This window comes from Ornithorhynchus anatinus, chromosome 8, assembly GCF_004115215.2.
Source record: "Ornithorhynchus anatinus isolate Pmale09 chromosome 8, mOrnAna1.pri.v4, whole genome shotgun sequence".
Lineage (NCBI taxonomy): Eukaryota > Metazoa > Chordata > Mammalia > Monotremata > Ornithorhynchidae > Ornithorhynchus > Ornithorhynchus anatinus.
In genome coordinates, this window is record NC_041735.1 from 57,818,093 (window position 1) to 57,837,222 (window position 19,130).

Genomic DNA, 19,130 nt, shown 5'->3' on the forward strand with positions numbered 1-19,130 from the left:
TTTCAAACCTGGAGCAAGAACAGCATCGCTAGTCAGGAGCAACACCTGGTGGCCAGAGACATTTTTACCAGAATTTTGTTTTGCTCCAGGCCCATTTCCAACCTCCCCATCTTCTTAAACTGAATGTTATTCACTTTTATGAACATTAATCACCCTCTGCACATTCATTTTTGAATCCAGTTATTCAAGTCCCAACCTAATACCCTAATTTAAAAATTCTCTTTGAGGAATTTCAGTAGCCAGAACTAAAACTTACCAAAAAAACACAGTACACTGCTTTGCTTACCCAAACAGGTTTTTATTTCTCTAGAGCAGTAATAACTGAGGATAGCAATAGTTTCTGGAACTCGATTCACTTCACACTTCCTTTTAGTAACTTTAACAGACTCTAAACAAATGAAAAAGAAACTTGAGGTTCACAGGAAGATAACGTCCTACTGATTGGGATCAGCTTCCTCAATCTTTGCCTTTTCATCGTAAGGTTGAGGTTTCTCTTCATGCTCCTTTTCCTCTTCACATGGAGAACCTTTCTCTGAGCCTGGACTCACCGTCACCTTAAGGAGCAAGAAGCACTTGGCTCTGAGGACTTGCTCGGCTGTCACTGAATTTCGACTGCAAATTAAGCTGGATAGCAGGGACTTGACACCATCATCCTGATTGGAAGAAAATGACCATGTTTATAGAGAAATGATGCAGTCCCTAGGAGAGGAGATCTACTAATTAAATCATTCAACCACTACCTGAAAGCAGAATATAATTATTAATAATAGTAATGACGGTATTTATTAGGCACTTACTAATAATAATAATAATGTTGGTATTTGTTAAGCGCTTACTATGTGCCGAGCACTGTTCTAAGCGCTGGGGTGGACACAGGGGAATCAGGTTGTCCCACGTGGGGCTCACAGTCTTCATCCCTATTTTACAGATGAGGTAACTGAGGCACCGAGAAGTGAAGTGACTTGCCCACAGTCACACAGCTGGCAAGTGGCCGAGTCGGGATTCGAACCCATGACCTCTGACTCCAAAGCCCGTGCTCTTTCCACTGAGCCACGCTGCTTCTTCTTCTGCTACTACATGCCAAGCACTGTTCTAAACACAAACTCCTTGGACTATCTCAACTACTTTTTCCTCTTTAAGTAGAGAAGCAGCGTGGCTTAGTGGGAAAAGCCCGGGCTTGGGAGTCAGAGGTCATGGGTTCTAATCCCAGCTCTGCCACTTGTCAGCTCTATGACTTTGGGCAAGTCACTTCACTTCTCTGTTCCTCAATTCCCTCATCTGTAAAATGGGGATGAAGACTGTAAACCCCATGTGGGACCACCTGATTACCTTGTATCTACCCCAGAGCTTAGAACAGTGCTTGGCACATAGTAAGTGCTTAACAAATGCCAACATTATTATTAAACACTTTCACATTAAATGAGCACAAATATTCTTTGACAATATTCTTGGCCATAAAAGAACTAAGAAAATCATTCACTTAGTTTTCAAAGGCTAAGATGTGTTGGTACTCACAGAAGGTCAAATACTATTTCAGCACTGATCAGAAATCTTTTTTTTTTAAAAGATAAGAAATGCAACAGAAACCCTGAAAATGTAACACAAGAGATGCAACATGGTCTAGTGGAAAGGAACCTGGCCCTGGAAGTTGGAGGATCTAGGTTCTATTCCCAGTTCTGCCATTTGCTCACGGTATGATTCAGGGTGAATTCACTTCTCTGTGCCTTGGTTTTCTCATCTGTAAAATGGGAATTAAATAGTTGTTCTCCTCCTACTTAGAGACTGCAAGTCCCACATGGGGCAAGGACTTGTGTCCAACCTGATTATCTTGTATCTACCCCAGCGTTTAGAAAGGGGCTTACCACAAAGAAAGTGCTTACCACAAGTGATATTGTTATTAAGACACTGAAGAGTTGGACAAAAAATGACTTCATAACAGTACAAAGAAACAGCATGGCTTAATGGATACAGCACAAGCCTAGGAATCAGAAGGACCTGAGTTCTAATTCTGGCTCCACCACTTGTCTGCTGTATGACATTGGGCAAGTCGCTTAGCTTCTCTGTGACTCAGTTATCTCATCTGTAAAAATGGGGATTAAGACTGTGAGACCCATGGGGGACATGTGGCTCCCTTTTAGATAGATGATACAGATTATGAGTGGCTAACTATTCTAAACCCAATGTTCTGAATTGTTCTCTGAATTTAAATAATAATTCTCATCAGTTTTCTGGGAAAGATCTTGCAAACAGGCACTTCAGATGAATCACAAGTAAAATGTTATATATAGCAGAGCGACAAATTAATGTGGAAAGCTTCAAAAGAACAATATGCAGACACCAATATCTAGAGATGCAAATGAAGAAGATATTTTCAATCAATCAGTGGTATTTATTGAGCATTTGCTGTGTGCAGAACACTTAATTAAGCTCTTGGGCCAGCAAAATACAATACACTATGGAAATATGATCCTTCCCCACAAGGAGCTGACATACTAAAATGGGGAGACATACATCAGCATTCCCAGATTGGATAATGAGGTGGCTATACCCTGGGATTTGCCTATTCGTTAAAAAAAAACTCAGAAAAATCTTGTTCTATAATTTAAAAAAAAAACCACCCACAAAACTTTCTGAAGGTTACTGAGGTGGAAGGGGTGGCTCAAGTGACTGATTTAGGAAGATTATGGGACACTTTAAAAAACACAGTCTTCTATTCATGGACAGCAATATTGTAAAAAAGGAAAAAAAAATTCTGGGAAAAGAGAATTAAAATGTCAGGCCCTGCCCAATCTATGTGAAATAAGAACAGAGTTGATTTCCTTCACAGAAGTAGCTCAACCAGAGAAATCTGAGCTTATGTCCCAAATGACCTGGTTGGGCTCTATACCTGAAGTAAACCAGGCAAACCCTCAGTCCAACACTTCCCACTTGGACTATGAAATTTTCAAAAAAAAATGGAAAAAGTTACAATAAAGTACTTCTTTCACAGGGTACCTTAATTTATACTTTTACAAAAAACTAACCAGAATTGGACTTCAAAAGAAACATATGGTGATGACAGCATATAACAACCCACATCCTCGTGAGCAGATTTCTTTGTTGAATCTTATTTAAATTAACACCTAAAGCATGTATTTCATTTTGTTCTGGAACTCTCCGTTAATGAGCTTTATCACTTATCACAGGCAGTCACTTCATTCTACTCACCCCAAAACAAACCAACATGCAGACTTGGGCTGCTTTTAGTTTCTCGTGACCTGCAATAAACTACTTGGACACTTAGTTCTTTTGAAAATCAGAAGGCCTTTTTTAAAAGTTTTTAAGAAATCTACATTAAATTCATCTTAGAAATTTTATTGGGCCTAGACAGTTAACATTTTGACACTGAGGGACTAAAGCAGAAACACACTCTTCATTTGTACTAGAAAAAATCTGTATTTCTTTTGAACATATTTGTTAAGTGCTATGTGTCAGGGACTGTATTAAACCTGATAGATAAAAGCTAGTCAGGTTGGACAAAGTCCATGTCCCACATGGGACTGCCAGTTTTCAACCCCATTTTACAGACAAGGTAACTGAGAAGTTAAGTGACTTGCCCAAGGTCACACAGCAGATAAGTGGCAGAGCTGGGATTAGAACCCAGGTTCTTCTGACTCCTAGGCTTGTGTTCTTTCCACTAGGCCGTGGTGATTCCTGACACAGTAGGAATAAAGGTTTTGAAGGATGCATCTGAGAACAAACACTTAATCATTCTACAGTATTTATTGAGCGCTTACTAAATGCAGAAGCACAACACAAAAGAGTTAGCAGAATATGTTCCCTGCCCACAGTGAGTTTACTTATCAGATTAGCTTTCTATCTTGCTGGCCACTTTCATTACTGTTCCAGTCATTTCGTTCACACCCCATTAACAGAATCTTAGCAGGTCAAAGAAGCTCTAAAATTAAAAAGCAAAGTCAAGAGGAACTGTATGTACTATAGTTTTTTCTGTACTTTTGCAATAATCACTAAGTATGAAGAGGATTATTGACACCTTCTACAAATGATACCTCCTTCAGCTAAAATACTTTGCCAGGATGCTTGTTATTATCAGTAACCAAGTGATAATACACTGCAATTTCCATAGAGGCAGAAGGTGAATGATTTAGGTGGAGGAGAAGTATCCACATTTTAACAGAAAACCAACCTGATAAGTGAACTCACTGTGGGCAGGGAACCTGGTTCAACACATCACCCTTTCTCCACCCCTCATTCAGATTTCTTTGTCACCTTCCAATGGAGGGATGGCTTCTTCTGGTTGGCTCGCCTTCTATCCGGTTATCCCCACCAGTGGTTCCACTAGTCAGAGCGAATTCCACTGTGCAAACCTACCAGAGAGTAAACCTGCTCTACCCCTTTCCTTCTTATTCCACACTCCCTCGCCCTGCTCCCCCAGGTCACAGCCCATGACTGTCTGCCCTTGAGAAGAGGTCACAGGCCACCACCAATGACTTTTCTGTCCCTCTTTTCAAGGCCACCCCCACCACCTTCTCCCTCCATGCACCTCTCCGCCCACACACAGCTTTCCTATTATTTGAACTTTTTATTTTCTAAACCGAATCAAGGGTGGTGATAGTTACTTCCTCATTGACTTTCACTGTCATTCATTCATTCATTCAATTGCATTTAATGAGTGTTTACTAATAATAATAATGTTGGTATTTGTTAAGCACTTACTATGTGCAGAGTAGGTCCCACATGAGGCTCACAGTCTTAATCCCCATTTTACAGATGAGGGAACTGAGGCACAGAGAAGTTAGGTGACTTGCCCACAGTCACACAGCTGACAAGTGGTAGATTGGGGATTCGAACCCATGACCTATGACTCCCAAGTCCATGCTCTTTCTACTCCACTGAGCCACTCCACTGAGACACACTGTTTACTGTGTGCAGAGCACTGTACTAAGCACTCGAGAGAGTACAATATAAGGATAAACAGACACATTCCTTGCCCACTATGAGTTTACAGTCTAGAGACTGTCACCGGTCCTCTCTCTATCCTACTCCGGTCTGACCACCTGGCCCCACAGTTCTAGAAACAACACTGTTTAAAAAACAAAAGAATTCCAAGAATATAAAACTCAGGAAGGTGAGGAGCACAGGTCAACAGAGACATGGAATGGGGTAGAGGATGCCACAGGCAGGGAACTGTGGAGGAAAGGGGAACTGTTTGGAGAAAGGGGGCACAGAGGTTTGTGGCCATGTTTCCATACACGGATCTCCACGGGAAAGAGTACACTTCACACTTTGTCCAACCACACTCCTAGGTGTTTTTAGAACAAGAGCAAGCAGCATTGCCCTCATTTAAAAATAATAATGATAATGGTATTTCTTAAATGCTTTCTATGTGTAAAGCACTCTTCTAAGCGCTGGGGGGGATACAAGGTGATCAGATTGTCCCACGTGGGGCTCACAGTCTTAATTCCCAGATGAGGCAACTGAGGCACAGAGAAGTTGAGTGATTTGCCCAAAGTCACACAGCTGACAAGCGGCAGAGCCGGGATTAAAACCCATGACCTCTGACTTCCAAGCCCGGGCTCTTGCCACTGAGCCACAAGCTGAAGAACAAGCATACATTCAAGAAACGAATTGGGAACGGGAAACAAGGGACGAGAAGTACAGTTCCCGCCACCCCCACCTGCCAAAGATGATGTTTCAATAATAGTGGAGCAGTGATCCACTCCTCCACTAACCAACTAGTCTTGATTCTCGACCTTGTGATAAAATGAAAAGATTTAAACTCTAGTTTATTCAACTATCTAATCAGAAACAGAGATCATAATCCTACCCAGGCCTAGTCCAAAAGCCTTAAGTCCCATTAGACTATAGCTGCTCTTGTACTCTACCATACCAACTCTATTCTCCCAAATGCTCTGCACACAATAGGACCTTAATAAATATGATTGATTGGAGGCTTTAATACACACCACTACACTAAAATACATTTAAATCACAATTTGAAGTGAGGAAAAATAATTTAAGAAGGACCTGTAAGAGAATTTTAGGTGGGTATTTTACCTTATTGTCAGTGGGTGACTGTAACCTCTCCTGCTATTTCCACTTGCACAGCTTTTCCACTGTCAGACATTTAGATTATTATGCAGAATTTCACTTTAGGTAATTGATTTGAAACCCAATGAATAAAGAGAAGCAATGCTCTAAATGGATCTATCAAGTGTCGGACTGAAGTTCTGTCATTTCCCATATTTCTGAAGAGCATTTAAGGAAAGTGACAGGGCTTTTTCAGGCAAACATTTGCTTGATCTGCTCAAAGTATCTTCCTCCTCTTCTATGCCTGCTGCTCATCCAAAAACTGCTGAACAAGGAATCCACCTACCAGGTGAAGTTTATCCACTTCAGGGACCCCATCCTCATTGGTTTCAATTTTTTCATTCTGAGCACAAAGCTGGAAAACAGAAAAAGTTAAGTAAATTCTCCATGTCTTCTTATTCACAGACACGACTGTGATTCTTTGATTCAGTTACAGCTCAATCTTTGGTTCACAAGGAGAAAGGAATTCTTTCAAGAGGCTGTGACATTATTTACAAATATTTCTTCTGGAAGGCAGGGTGTCGAATTATCGTTTTGTAGTGATAACTGTAAGCCTCCGGTCAAAGAGTAGCAAAAGTTTGGTAGCTATGAGATTAGTGAAACCAGTTTAAAAAAAAAAAACTCCAGCCCATAATCTTCCCAAAGATGGATTCTCAGGTCAGTCAAGTTTTCAGGATACTTGGAAGTTTGGGGTGGCTCAGGCCTCTTTCCTCAGGGCACTAGTCAGCTCCAGAATATTCCTGGTAGAACTAGCTCTCCCTCTCCACTCCCCATCCCGTCCCCACCTCCAGGCACATCGACTGAGATGATCCAAAACTTTCAAGAGATTCTTCGGTTCTGTGGGTGGGAGGAGCCCGGCCTGAAGGGATCCCTGGCACTCTGGATCATCATCAGTGGTATTTATCGGGCGCTTCCTATGAAGAGCCTCCAAAGAGTTCCCAAAGCCTTCCTGAAGGTCAGTCTCCATCACGTTATAAAACGGGCCAAATTTTAATGCTGGGATTCACGGGACTGCTTGCTCCATGGAAAAGGTAGCAAGAAGTTTAGTGCTTCCTCTTCCCCTAATTTTAATTCAGAAACATTTGGCTTTGTAGATCACAAAGTGGTGTCTTAATGGCTGAGCGAGCTAGACCATCTGCCCAAAGGAAGTAATTTACCTCCACTTCTGCCTACTATTACCCCTCTTTTCATTTTAAAAATTAGTAATTTGTCTCAAGATGAGAAGCAGCATGGTTTAGTGGAAGGAGCCTGGACCTGGGAGTCAGAGGACCTGGGTTCTAATCCCATTCCGCCACATAAGTCTATGTGACCTTGAGCGAGTCACTTCTCTGTTCCTCAATTCCCTCATCTGTAAAATGGGAATTAATAATAATAATAATAATGTTGCTTTGTTAAGTGCTTACTATGTGCAGAGCACTGTTCTAAGCGCTGGGGTAGACACAGGGGAATCAGGTTGTCCCTGGTGAGGCTCACAATCTTAATCCCCATTTTACAGATGAGGTAACTGAGGCACAGAGAAGTTAAGTGACTTGAAGACTGTGAGCCCCAAGTGGGACACGGATTGTGTCCGACCTGATTAGCTTGTATCTACCCCAGCACATAGTCTAGGGCCTAGAATGCTAAATACCACTTTAAAAAAAATTTAGCCCATTTCTGTATCTAAATACTATGATGCAAATGTGTTTCCTTGGAAATGTCAGCAAAGCCAGTCTGTGCCTTTTCTGTATTAGGTAATAGATTATTACAGGTACAAAAATTCCAGTCCTGTGCTAATTTTAAACAGGAAACAGTCTTGTCACAGTGAGGTTCTCTTTATCTAGCAGAGTCTTTGCTCCCCGAGTCACCCCCCAAAGCTCTGAACATCTGAACAAAAGTGGGCTGTCTGTAACTGAGAGTTTATGGACTCTAAGCCCTTTCTTTATGGAAAACAGATCTTTCTCTAACACTGATTTTCTTTGTCTTACCTCTTCTCAGAACAAAACCACTGTGAAAGTGAGAGAAGCTTCTACACAGAATGACAATCTATAACTACATTTTTTAGTATTTAGTTTAAATATTTATGTTTCATGGATCTCTGCATGATATTCGAATTAGCCAAAGAATAATCTACCTTCTGAAAAACATTCACGACACTTTCACCTTAAGCTTTACTTTCTCTCTTCTCCCCTTCTTAGGCTGAATTGTGATGAAAAAGTATCAAAATATAAACACCAAGAAGAGAAGACACTACACAGAAATAATAGTCAATTCAAAGATAAACAGGTATTAGAAGGGTAATTTATGAGAACGATAGTTTCTTCAATCTTTTTTCCCATCATTCGTTCTGGCTCTTTGTAGACAAATGGAATGCAGTATTTGTCAAGAATATTAAAATATTTTAAAATGGGAAGTGCATACCAGTTGTTGAGAATGGAAAATTTATGTCATGGAATCAAACACTGGTGTTTTACACCAATTTAACAGATAAAACAGTTTTCCTTATGTACTGTGTACTGCTTTTAAAAAGAGAATTAAAGGAAAACTGGTAAATTTAGGCACTTTGTTCACATAGAAACAACTATTATTTTAATTCTCCATTTCTGAAGATACCAATTCAATTAACCTTAAATTGAATGGTGGTTGTAAACTAAAACACTCCCTTCAGTACCTTTGACATTTACTAAACAGCAAATTAACTTTTGTAAAAAGTAGATTAATTTGTTTCAGAAGGAAAAGAAAATAGAGCCAAATATTTTTAAACCAGCATCACCAATTCCTAGAATTAAATGCAAATTGGTACAGAAAGCTGAGGAAAACCTATGATTTAAATATTAATCAGGCCAAGAATCAAAATAGAATAGTGCTGAGTCAATTTTAGAGCAGAGCCCTCCACTGCCATACTGTCTTATGACAAATAGCCATCTCCTTACACCAAGGAAACAACTGGAACCTTTCACCCCCAGTAAAAATAATAATAATAACAATAATTGTGGTTTTTGTTAAACACTTACTATGTGCCAGGCACTGTACTAAGCACTGGGTGGATACAAGTAAATCGGGTTGGACAGAGTCCCTGCCCCAAGTGAGGCTCACAGGTTCAATCTCCATTTTACAAATGAGGTAACTGAAATACAGAGAAGTGAAGTGACTAGCCCAAGCTCACTCAGTAGACAAGTGGTGGCACCAGGATTTGAACCCATGACTTTCTGACTCCCAGGCCCGTGTTCTATCCACTACATCTTGGATAACCCTAACTGAGTGAGGAAACACTCAGACAAAAATAGAAAGATTTCCCCTTTTTAAAATGTGAACTGTAAAACAAAAATGACATTTTCCCCATCCCAAAACTAGGCGAGCCCAAATGGATGGATGATGATTATTACTATTATTATAGTATTTGTTTAGCACTTACTATGTGCCAAGCACCGTGCTAGATGCTGGGGTAGATTCAAATTGATTAGGTTGGACACAGTCTTTCATCCCACTTGAGACTCACAGTCTAAGTAGGAGGGAGAACAGGTATTGAGTTTCCATTTTACAGTTGAGGAAACTGAGGCACATAGAAGTTAAGTGACTTGCCCAAGGTCATGAAGCAAGCAATTGGTAGAGCCTGGATTAAAAACCAAGTCCTCTGACTCCTAGGCCCATGCTCTCTCCACTAGGCCACACTGCTTCTCTTTCAAGATATACTTGAGGATGAAAAGCTTACCAAAAAATTAGAGGGGAAAAAACTTTCCAAAATGAAGGTCCTTTTTTGGCGGGTGGCAGCAGGGGCAGATGGTCTGGGGCAGGGGGGAGGAAAAAGGGGAATTTTTTTAGTCTATTTTCTTCAAGAATCTATTCACAACCAGGCTTGTATTCATTATAGGGAATCAGATTTGGTATCAATCCTACTGTACTAGCTGATTCTACTGGAAAATCCCTCCTCTACTGAAGGCCTCAACAGCAGAAGGAGGGGCCTGCAATGCAGGTGGAGGAAAATACTTCCATACTGGAAATTCCATAACTGGTGGATATTCCAACAATATAGAGATTGGGTCGGAGGGCAGAGCAAAGGAATTATATAGGAAACCAAGGAACTTCCATGTCTCTGGAATGAACCAAGAAGGGGAGGGACTGGTTGGGAACATATTTGATTTGGAAAGTACACCCCAGACAATTTTCTGGACTAGAGCGGCATTCTCCCCAGTGACTGCATCAGCAGCACACCCTTCACTGAACTAGATTCCAAAATGACATGCAACTGGACTAATAAACTCCACAGGCTCTTATTAAGACTCCCTTGACCTATTACTTTGCTGCAGTAACATCTACAATGACATACAATTGTAGTTTAACACAGCAGAGTAATTTTATTACAGAACGTAAAAAGGAAAAAACCCATAACTGAATTCAAATAAAACAGCAGGTAAAATTTCAGGGAAGCAAAACGTAATTAGATAAATTGAAACTTTTCCATATATCCCATGACTACTTCCATCCTTTCAAGAAGAGAGATTAAAAAAAAACCAAACACATTGAGAATTGCAGTGACCAAGGATGCAAAAACTGGAATTCTGTGGGGGCAAAAGTTTAGCATCAACACAAAGCCAGGGGAGCCACCTACTGAAAGACTCCTCTCACTACAAGCTCTATCCCAGCAGTGATCTGGCCAAACACTTCACAGGTACCCACTGATAGTTTATATTTCTCAAAAATGTGGCTGCACCATGAGAAATAACTCCCCATTAACTTATGTGCAATTGGGATCTCTTCCAGAACCACCCCCAACCTAAAAATTACACTCTATATCCCTCCCTTCAGCTCCAACCCTTTGCCCCATTACCATCCCTGTTTCTAGTAACTTTCCTGTTGTCCCCCCACACCTCAAACCAGGTTTTTTTCCTTCCCTGTCTCCTCCATCACCCTTCCCACCCCGTGATCCAGTATTTTTTTGAACTTTCATCACTGCAGATAGTCAGTACCCCCCTTACCCCTCCTCTTCTCCTTTGCACTCTCTCTAGTTCCAAGGCAGTTTTTCCTCTGCCCACCCTGAACTCACACCCACCCCTCCAATCCCATTTGGAATGGTAGGAGTTTAAATTTAAGGTTGTTGGGGTTTTTTTGGCGGGGATGGGGAGGAAGAGACAGAACAGAGAAGAACAAGGCTGAAGGGGGGGGGGGGATTGGAAAGGAATTAATTTACTTGCCGTGATTGAATATAAAATTAGGAGTGGGATTGAGGAATCCTGGTGTTCACCAGGAAATAGTACAGGGTGTATCCCTAGGTTGCAAGTAGTGTGGGGTAACTGGAACTCAGCACACCCCTATACAGTGCCGTGCACACAGTAAGCACTCAATAAATATGACTGAATGAATACACTAAATATTCAGACAGGCTATGAGCTATGACAGCACAGAGTCTGGAGGAGATATTTCACAATATGAGGCAGTTGTTCATAACATCAGTACAAGTCAGAGGATTCATTTTCTTTAAAGATTTGCATAACTCATTGAAGGTATGCACACAAAGACTGGACTATTCATAATAAAACTCTCATCTGATACCTCGCATTATGCCATTCTTTAAAAATAAACGATAACCTCTGCACTGAATTTTAAACAAATGCTCAGCATAAAGTTCGGGCAAGGAAGCCTACACAGATAAATGTATTCACCCCTTTAATCCAGGATTATAAAATGTTTTTTCACACCATCTGATTTTTTTTTCACCCTGCAAATAGAATGGGAAGTCCTTTTGTGACCACTTCCTGGAAGATGTTACACTTAATTTGCAAAGCTCCCAAATACTTACAAAAATATTAACCAGCGTCAATATGACAGACCTGGGGACTGAAACTTTCTTCAAAGAGCCTTTATAAACCTCTTCACATAGAATGCCACAAAGGAAAGAAGACTGAACTGCATTGACAGTCGGCTTTTCAAAATAAGAAGTGTGGAAAGATTTTCTCACCTGAGGTGCAAAAAGCTTAGACCCAAGAGACTTCACTTACAGCAACAGAAGAAAGTTCTTTACTGAGGTTTGGTGGGAAAAAAGGACTCCTGAATCTGTTCTGGTGCAGCTGTTGAAGTTGGAGCTCTTGAACCAGATGAAAGCTCTCAGAAACAGCCAGGCATTTATCTCCTGCTGATTTGGGTGCTAACTGGATCGTACTGAGGAAATCATGGTGCAAATGTGGAGTATGAAGGCTTGCATTCAGTCTGCTTACTTTGATTTTTAAATCCATGGTGGCCGTTTGCTAACTTAGAGCAGTATAATTTGGGAGTCTTGATTTTCACACCTTATAAGAAGGAAGGAGGGAAATGGCTGGCATGCATTCCAAAGAGGGATAGCCTGACATGAGGCATGTCAGAGGGTTGGTTAGAACAAACTAGTTGGCTGGCTTACAAAGTGGTAGAATCAAAACATCGGTAGCCTTGTGGGGAATAAAACTGTTGGTGTTCCCACTTCCCACCACATTCAGGAATGACGGGACGAGGGCATTCACTTCCTGCCTGCTAAGATTGGCCAAGCAGCTACAGCAGACCCTAAGCAATACAGATTTCTGATGACAAACCACAGGAAAGAAGGTTGACCCTAGTGCTAATTCATTTCATTCAATAGCATTTATTGAGCACTTACTATGTGCAGAGCACTGTACTAAGCGCTTGGAATGTACAATTTGGCAACAGATAGAGACAATACCTGCCAAATAATGTGAACCACTAAAGCAATACACCCATTAGGTTTTACCCCCCCCAAAATTTCATTTTCCTGCTGGAATCTCATAATTTCTTTCCCCTGACAGCAGGGAAATAACTGTAAGGGAGTAGTTTTTTTGTTTTTTTAATGAGGCATAAAATTTTGCAGTTTCTCATCAAACCAATGTTAATGTTTCACAGCGTGGCCTAGTGGAAAGATGCCAAGCCTACGAGTCAGATGACCTGAGCTCTAATCCCACCAATGCCACTTGCCTGCTGTGTGACCTTGGGCAAGTCATTTAATTTCTCTGGGCCTCAGTTTCTTCATCTATTCTCCCAGCTACTTACAATGGGAGCCTCAAGTGGGACCTGATGATATTGTATCTGTCCTAGCACTTAGTACAGTGCTTGGCACATAGTAAGCATGTAACAAATACCGTCATTGTTATTAACATCAATCACATCAGAAACACACATACTGCAGACTTAACTTCAATAAGAAATAACATACCCACAGAAAAAGACAACCATAGGCATACAAGTCCGAAGATGGAGAAGCTGGCTGTCCCAGTCTTAATTCTGGAGCAATCAGGTTCATTCCACCAACTACCATGGAATTCATAGAGGCACGTTGATTCTATATGGCAAAGAAAAGAGCTGATTTAAAAAATCACATTCAAAACATTTTTAAAAAGGCTTACAGTAATGTGAATATTTTCTATTCATAATTAAGCAAAGCAACAGAGTCTAAAAATTCCAGTATTTAGATCGTACTAGCATATCATGATTGCTCTATACATTTTGACATGTTTAGAAAATCATCCTTATGATGTAATAATCAATTCTATAAAATTACAAGTATATTTTACTCCCTGTGTTTTCTGCCCTTGTTTTAAATGTTTTCTTTTCCCATATTTCATAAATAAGATCAATAGTCTATTGCACAGTAAGTTTCATCAGAGGTAGTCATCTCTTTTGTGGAATACAGATTTACAATATTTTCACATTACGTGCATTAAAAATGATGGTATTTGTGATTACAGTGCACCAAGCACTGTTCTAAGGCATGGGATAGATACAAGATCATCAGGTTATCCCAAGTGTTGCTCACAGTCTTCATCCCCATTTACAGATGACATCACTGAGGCACAGAGAAGTGAAGTGACTTCCCCAAGGTCACAGCAGACGAGTGGCGGAGTCAGGATTAGAACCCACAATCTCTGACTCCCAGGCTCATGCTCTTGCCACTAAGCCATGCTGCTTCTCATTACAGGTGCCCAGTCCAGAGCAGCATTAAAGGTGATCACCCCCACAGTCTTTTGAATTAGACTCCCCATTTTGCTCATCCCAGGTCATCGTAGAGACTCGAGAGTTTCCATTTAGGGCTGATAGGACTCAAAATGGAGGCCTATGCCCTCCCAATTCTCCTTCCCATTAAAATCCCTGCCCTGTGCTCAAAGTGAAAAGTTGGTATGTTAGCAAAAAGATGCCTTTTGGCTGAAGAGAATGTCAAAGATAACACTCTGACAATTGGGAATTTATAGTCATATGTAGAAAACTTCAAAGTATTTGATATTCACACAGCTAGTTAACCATGTTATCATACTAGTGTTTTTCATCACTTTATATAAGCATTCATTGTTTTGAAGCAGTCTGACCTAGTGAAAAGAGCACAGGTCTGGGAGTCAGAGGACTTGGATTCTAATCCCAGCTGCTGTGTGTTCTTGGGCAAGTTACTTCACTTCTCTGTGCCTCTGTTTCCTCAAATACAAAATGAGGATTCAATACCTGTTCTCCCTCCTACTTAGATTGTGAGCCCCATTTGTGGGACAGGGACTGTGTCTGACCTGATAAACTTGTATCTACCCTAGGGCTTACAACACAAAGTAAGCACTGAAAAAAATACCATAATTATTATCTTATGAACCCAAAATCCAGTTTACATTATTTGCTAGGAGAAACTACACTTTGTTTAGTGCTTTTTTGCTTCACACTCTATCTTCATGGAACCAAGAAAACTGGATTACAGCAGTTGAAATCTGAAGAGATTTTTGGCCCCAATCACATATAGAGCAGACGCTGCCTCTTCAGTGTACTGGAGTCCACTGTCTAAGAAGACAGCTTGCTTTAGTAAATAGTTAACAGAGCAGCCCCTCCAACTAAATACAAGTCTATGACTTTAACCCAGAAACTTCCTGAATCTAAAAGCATCTAGGTAACCAAGAAGGAATATGAGAACGGTTGGGCAGAACTGACCACAGACTCACTCACAGTTACATAACCGCAGAGTCCGGCAGATTCTCCAAGAGCAGTGAGAACTCATAATGAGAAATCAGGCCCTGCCTTAAGTAATAATAATAATTATGGTATCTGTTAAGCACTTTCTACATGCCAGACACTGTTCTAAGCGCTGGGGTAGATACAAGGTAGTCAGGTTGTCCCACGTGGGGCTCACAGTCTTAATCCCCAACTTACAGATGAGTGAACTGAGGCCCAGAGAAGTGAAGTGACCTGCCAAAGGTCACACAGCAAACAAGTGGTGGATCCGGGATTAGAACCCATGACCTTCTGACTCCCAGGCCCATTCTCTATCCACTACATCGTGCTGCTTCTCTAAAGCATTCCATGTTCTTTTAACTAGAGGTATTACTTTAAAACCATTGTCTTCTGAAGTTCAAAGTGCAATTTTCCTTGTTCTTTACAAGATGTCCAAGTTTAACCCTCAAAATGTCGTTCTGAAAAAGGTCATTTAAAAGAAAAACATCCAAACGTTCAATTTTGGTTTTACCACTGATTTGGTGAAGTCAAAATCGCCGACGATTCCTTGCTCACGGTTCAAAGCAAATACGTTGTTCTGATGCAGCGCTCCATGGACAATGTTTGCCTTGTGCAGAGTATGAAGACCACAAGCAACCCCTTTCATCACTTTTAAAACCTCCTAGAGTTGAAAAATACACAAATACAAATCAGAAAGAGTTCAAGTTTTTCTAATGCCTGCATATTTTCTCTTTGCTTTTCAATTCCCTGCATCCAAAACATCCAAACTTGATCTCTATTAATTCCCCAAATGTGGTCAGTAGCAATGGATTCTTACTTCCAACAGAAAAAGATGGTCAACCCAGATTCTATAACTGATGACATCATCTGTCTGTCTTATTGTTACAATACAAACAGTGAAAAGATATCCCAAGAAGTACACCCTAGAAACGATGAACAAGTAGGGTTTTTAAAATCCTAGTCACTTAGGAGAAACTGAAAGCGTCATGACTATATTACTAGAAAGAAGAGAAAATGAGGGTCTAAGTATAGATTGCAAGCTTAGTGCTTAAAGGAGAGAGGGGGCCTGTTGATAATCTTGCTGTCTGGTTTAACCTCACCTGTCAAAACACAGGCCAAAGAATCTACCCCTTATTGCAGGAGGAAATGGGCGTTGGGAAACAACGTTTCCAGTGGCTGGTTTGGAGTGAGAGGAACAGAACAATTTTAAGGGTGGAACTCCTACATAAGAATTTCTCTTTCCCAACACTCTCCCTCCCCAACCCCCACTCACTGCCAGTAACATTTTTCTACTTTGGCTCTCTAAAAAAAAGGTGCTCAAAACATTCCTGGTTTAGATCATTCAAAGAAAGAATCTCATCGAAACTGTACAAGTTCCAAGACTTACTTCTGAAGTTAAAGGGGCACTGGACTGAATCACACTTAGACTTGCTTCAGGATAATACGGAATGATCAAATAAGCCAAAGGATCAGACTGTGAACCAAGAAGAGATTTGTACACAGTAAAAGTCCAGGTCATTCAATTACATTTGTAAAGTCCCAGTGTTCCCAGATACCCTAACTAGGTGTTAGGAGAAATGATTAGGTAGAGTGGTATGTGATTTGGCCATATTTAAACTGAGGAAAATCTTTCCTCTGTTTGAAAGAATAAAAAAAAAATCTTCCCCTGAAATCTTTAAGGGCAACAGTGTGCAAAGAAAGAACCTTACCTTACACAAAAACAGGAATTTCAGTGGCAATAATCCAGATTCCTCCTTAGCCTCTTTCCAAGCTCTGTGATACCTGGCTGCTCTTTTTATTATCTTTGCCTCTGTCTCAACGTCTATCGGATAGGCCTAGAATCCAAACACAAAATCTCAAGCTAGTTCATTTTTCAACCAGCGCGTTACCTTGGTGGGACAAAAAGTCCCAAGAACCACCACTGGAGCTGTTGTGAGGTTCCCTCCATTCTCCGAAAACAGCTCTTTTTCCAGAAAGAATAAGAAAAGTGCTCTGTACTGTACTCACCTTCAGGAACCCATCCAATAGCAAAGGCAGACATCCGCTCTGGACAATAATTTTTGAGGTGGGGGCAGATAATAATAATGTTAATATTAATGTTAATAATAATGTGCTCTGCACATAGTAAGAGCTTAACAAATACCAACATTATTATTATTATTATTATGCGCTGAGCACTGTTGTAAGCACTGGGGTAGATACAGGGTAATCAGGTTGTCCCACATGGGGCTCACACTTTTAACCCTCATTTTACATATGAGGTGACTGAGGCACAGAGAAGTTAAGTGACTTGTCCAAAGTCACACAGCAGATAAGTGGAGGAGCCGGGATTAGAACCCACATCCTCTGACTCCCAAGCCCATGTTCTTTTCATTAAGCCACACTGCTTCACATAAAATGTGGTTGTGGGCCACCTGGAGTTCTTCTATATGGACAACATGGCCAAAAACCCACACTCTGAGAAATACTGTATCAAATGAATATATGAAGGAAAACCCAGTGCCTCACTATGAATTTTTAACATTCAGGTATTTAATTCCAACTGATTTTAAAATAAGTGCATCCTTAGTTTTCAATTAATTATGGTTCTGTAGAACATTCTAAAATAGGAGATTATCAATTCTACCCAGAGAATACCCATCTTCCTAATAAAGTTTGTTATCAAGCTCAAATTAGCTTCCTGTTTAATAAAGATTGGAAGAGATGGTTCAGAATGGGTTGGGAAAGCAAAGTCAGAGAAAGACTTTGAAGAGAAAGAGAACAATCAAGAGGGGAAAGAATTGAGATTTAAACTATCAGAAACAATAGGATGTAGAAAATTAGCCAGAATTTAAATGTTTATCTTATACTGCCTTTAAGGAAAAGGAAGGACAACATAAAAAGTAGAGGAACAATACTCTGTTTTCTTCCCGTCCTGGGGTGGCACCACTACCAGTCATCTCTCCATCTCTCCTTACAGCTTGACTTTTTATAATTGCTGGTTAGCTGAGAAAATCTGAAGCATTAAATTGAGGGCTAAATCACTTACCTTTAGGAGGACCTTCTGACCATCCACTTGGGAACACACTAAAGGACGTTTGCTGCTGAGTTTCTTCATGGGGTGAGTGTCCAGAAGGTCTCGTTCCAGGCTAAGAGTCAGAAGCCCACTGGAGTTCTGAACCATGCACATTGATTGAATCATTGAGGCAAGGAAAGAGCAGCAATAAGTAAATCACATCTCCCCACTCCTCCAAAACCTCTCAGCCATGGTTGCCCTTCCATCTCCCGGTCAAACAGAAACTAATTATCATAGGTTTTAAGGCACTCAATCAGCTCCTCCTCCTCCTTTACCTACATAACCTCCCACTACAATCCCACCCACACACTCAGCTCCTCTAACCTATTCGCTGAACCTCAATCTTGTCTCACTGCCGACTCCTTGCCCACCTCCTCCCTCTGACCTGGAACTCCTTCCCACGCTTCATATCGGATGACTCTGCTCAGTTTCAAAGTCCTACTAAAATCAAAACTTCTCTAAGAGGTCTTCCCTAATCCCTCATTTCCCCACCCCATTGATACTCCCTTCTGCATCACCTATATGCACTTGGGTTTGTATCCCTTAGACTTTTGACACTCAACCCGCCCTCAGTCCCATAGCACTTATGTACACATCCTTACACTCTGCCCTTTCCCCTTTCTATAATTTATTTTCATGTTTGTCTCCCCAACTAGACTGCACGGTCTTGAAGGATGAGGATCATGTCAACAAACTCTAGTGTACTGTACTCTCCCAAGTGCTTAATATGGGGTTCCGCATACAGTAAATACTCAATAAATACCACTGATTGACTGATACAGTACTCTAGGAATTCAGACACCAGACACTTTCTGCACTTACAAGTATTTGGGGCATTTGACTATGTGCCAACTGTTTAGTAGAGTGAACCTGATTTTAGGCAATCACTCTGTTGGAGATGGTGGCTTTAATCCTAAGTGAGGAAGGGCTGACCAAAACACAATGGAAGACTTCAGCAATTTAAAACTCTGTCTCCAACAAGTGAGGAACTCATGTTCAGCACATGCGGCTGACAGTTAAGAGGCACAGGATAAAGAAATGCAATTTT

The 19,130-nt window shown here is 40.8% G+C and overlaps 1 protein-coding gene across 6 annotated transcripts in view; it reads right to left on the reverse strand.

Moving 5' to 3' along the window:
- Nucleotides 1–277: 277 nt before the first annotated feature.
- Nucleotides 278–19,130, reverse strand: part of STK31 (serine/threonine kinase 31) — a 57,939-nt gene continuing 39,086 nt past the window's right edge. For 4 of the 6 annotated variants that reach the window (XM_029071375.2, XM_029071376.2, XM_029071374.2 and 1 more), the window contains 7 exons: nucleotides 18,056–18,181; nucleotides 16,737–16,862; nucleotides 16,415–16,501; nucleotides 15,539–15,688; nucleotides 13,262–13,387; nucleotides 6,377–6,445; nucleotides 278–653 (listed from right to left, as the gene is read on the reverse strand). In XM_029071375.2, coding sequence (XP_028927208.1) covers nucleotides 435–653; nucleotides 6,377–6,445; nucleotides 13,262–13,387; nucleotides 15,539–15,688; nucleotides 16,415–16,501; nucleotides 16,737–16,862; nucleotides 18,056–18,181 — 903 coding nt within the window. In that variant the 3' untranslated portion in view covers nucleotides 278–434. The remainder of the gene's footprint in view (nucleotides 654–6,376; nucleotides 6,446–13,261; nucleotides 13,388–15,538; nucleotides 15,689–16,414; nucleotides 16,502–16,736; nucleotides 16,863–18,055; nucleotides 18,182–19,130) is intronic. The other 2 variants (XM_039912930.1, XM_029071377.2) reach the window with 2 other exon arrangements.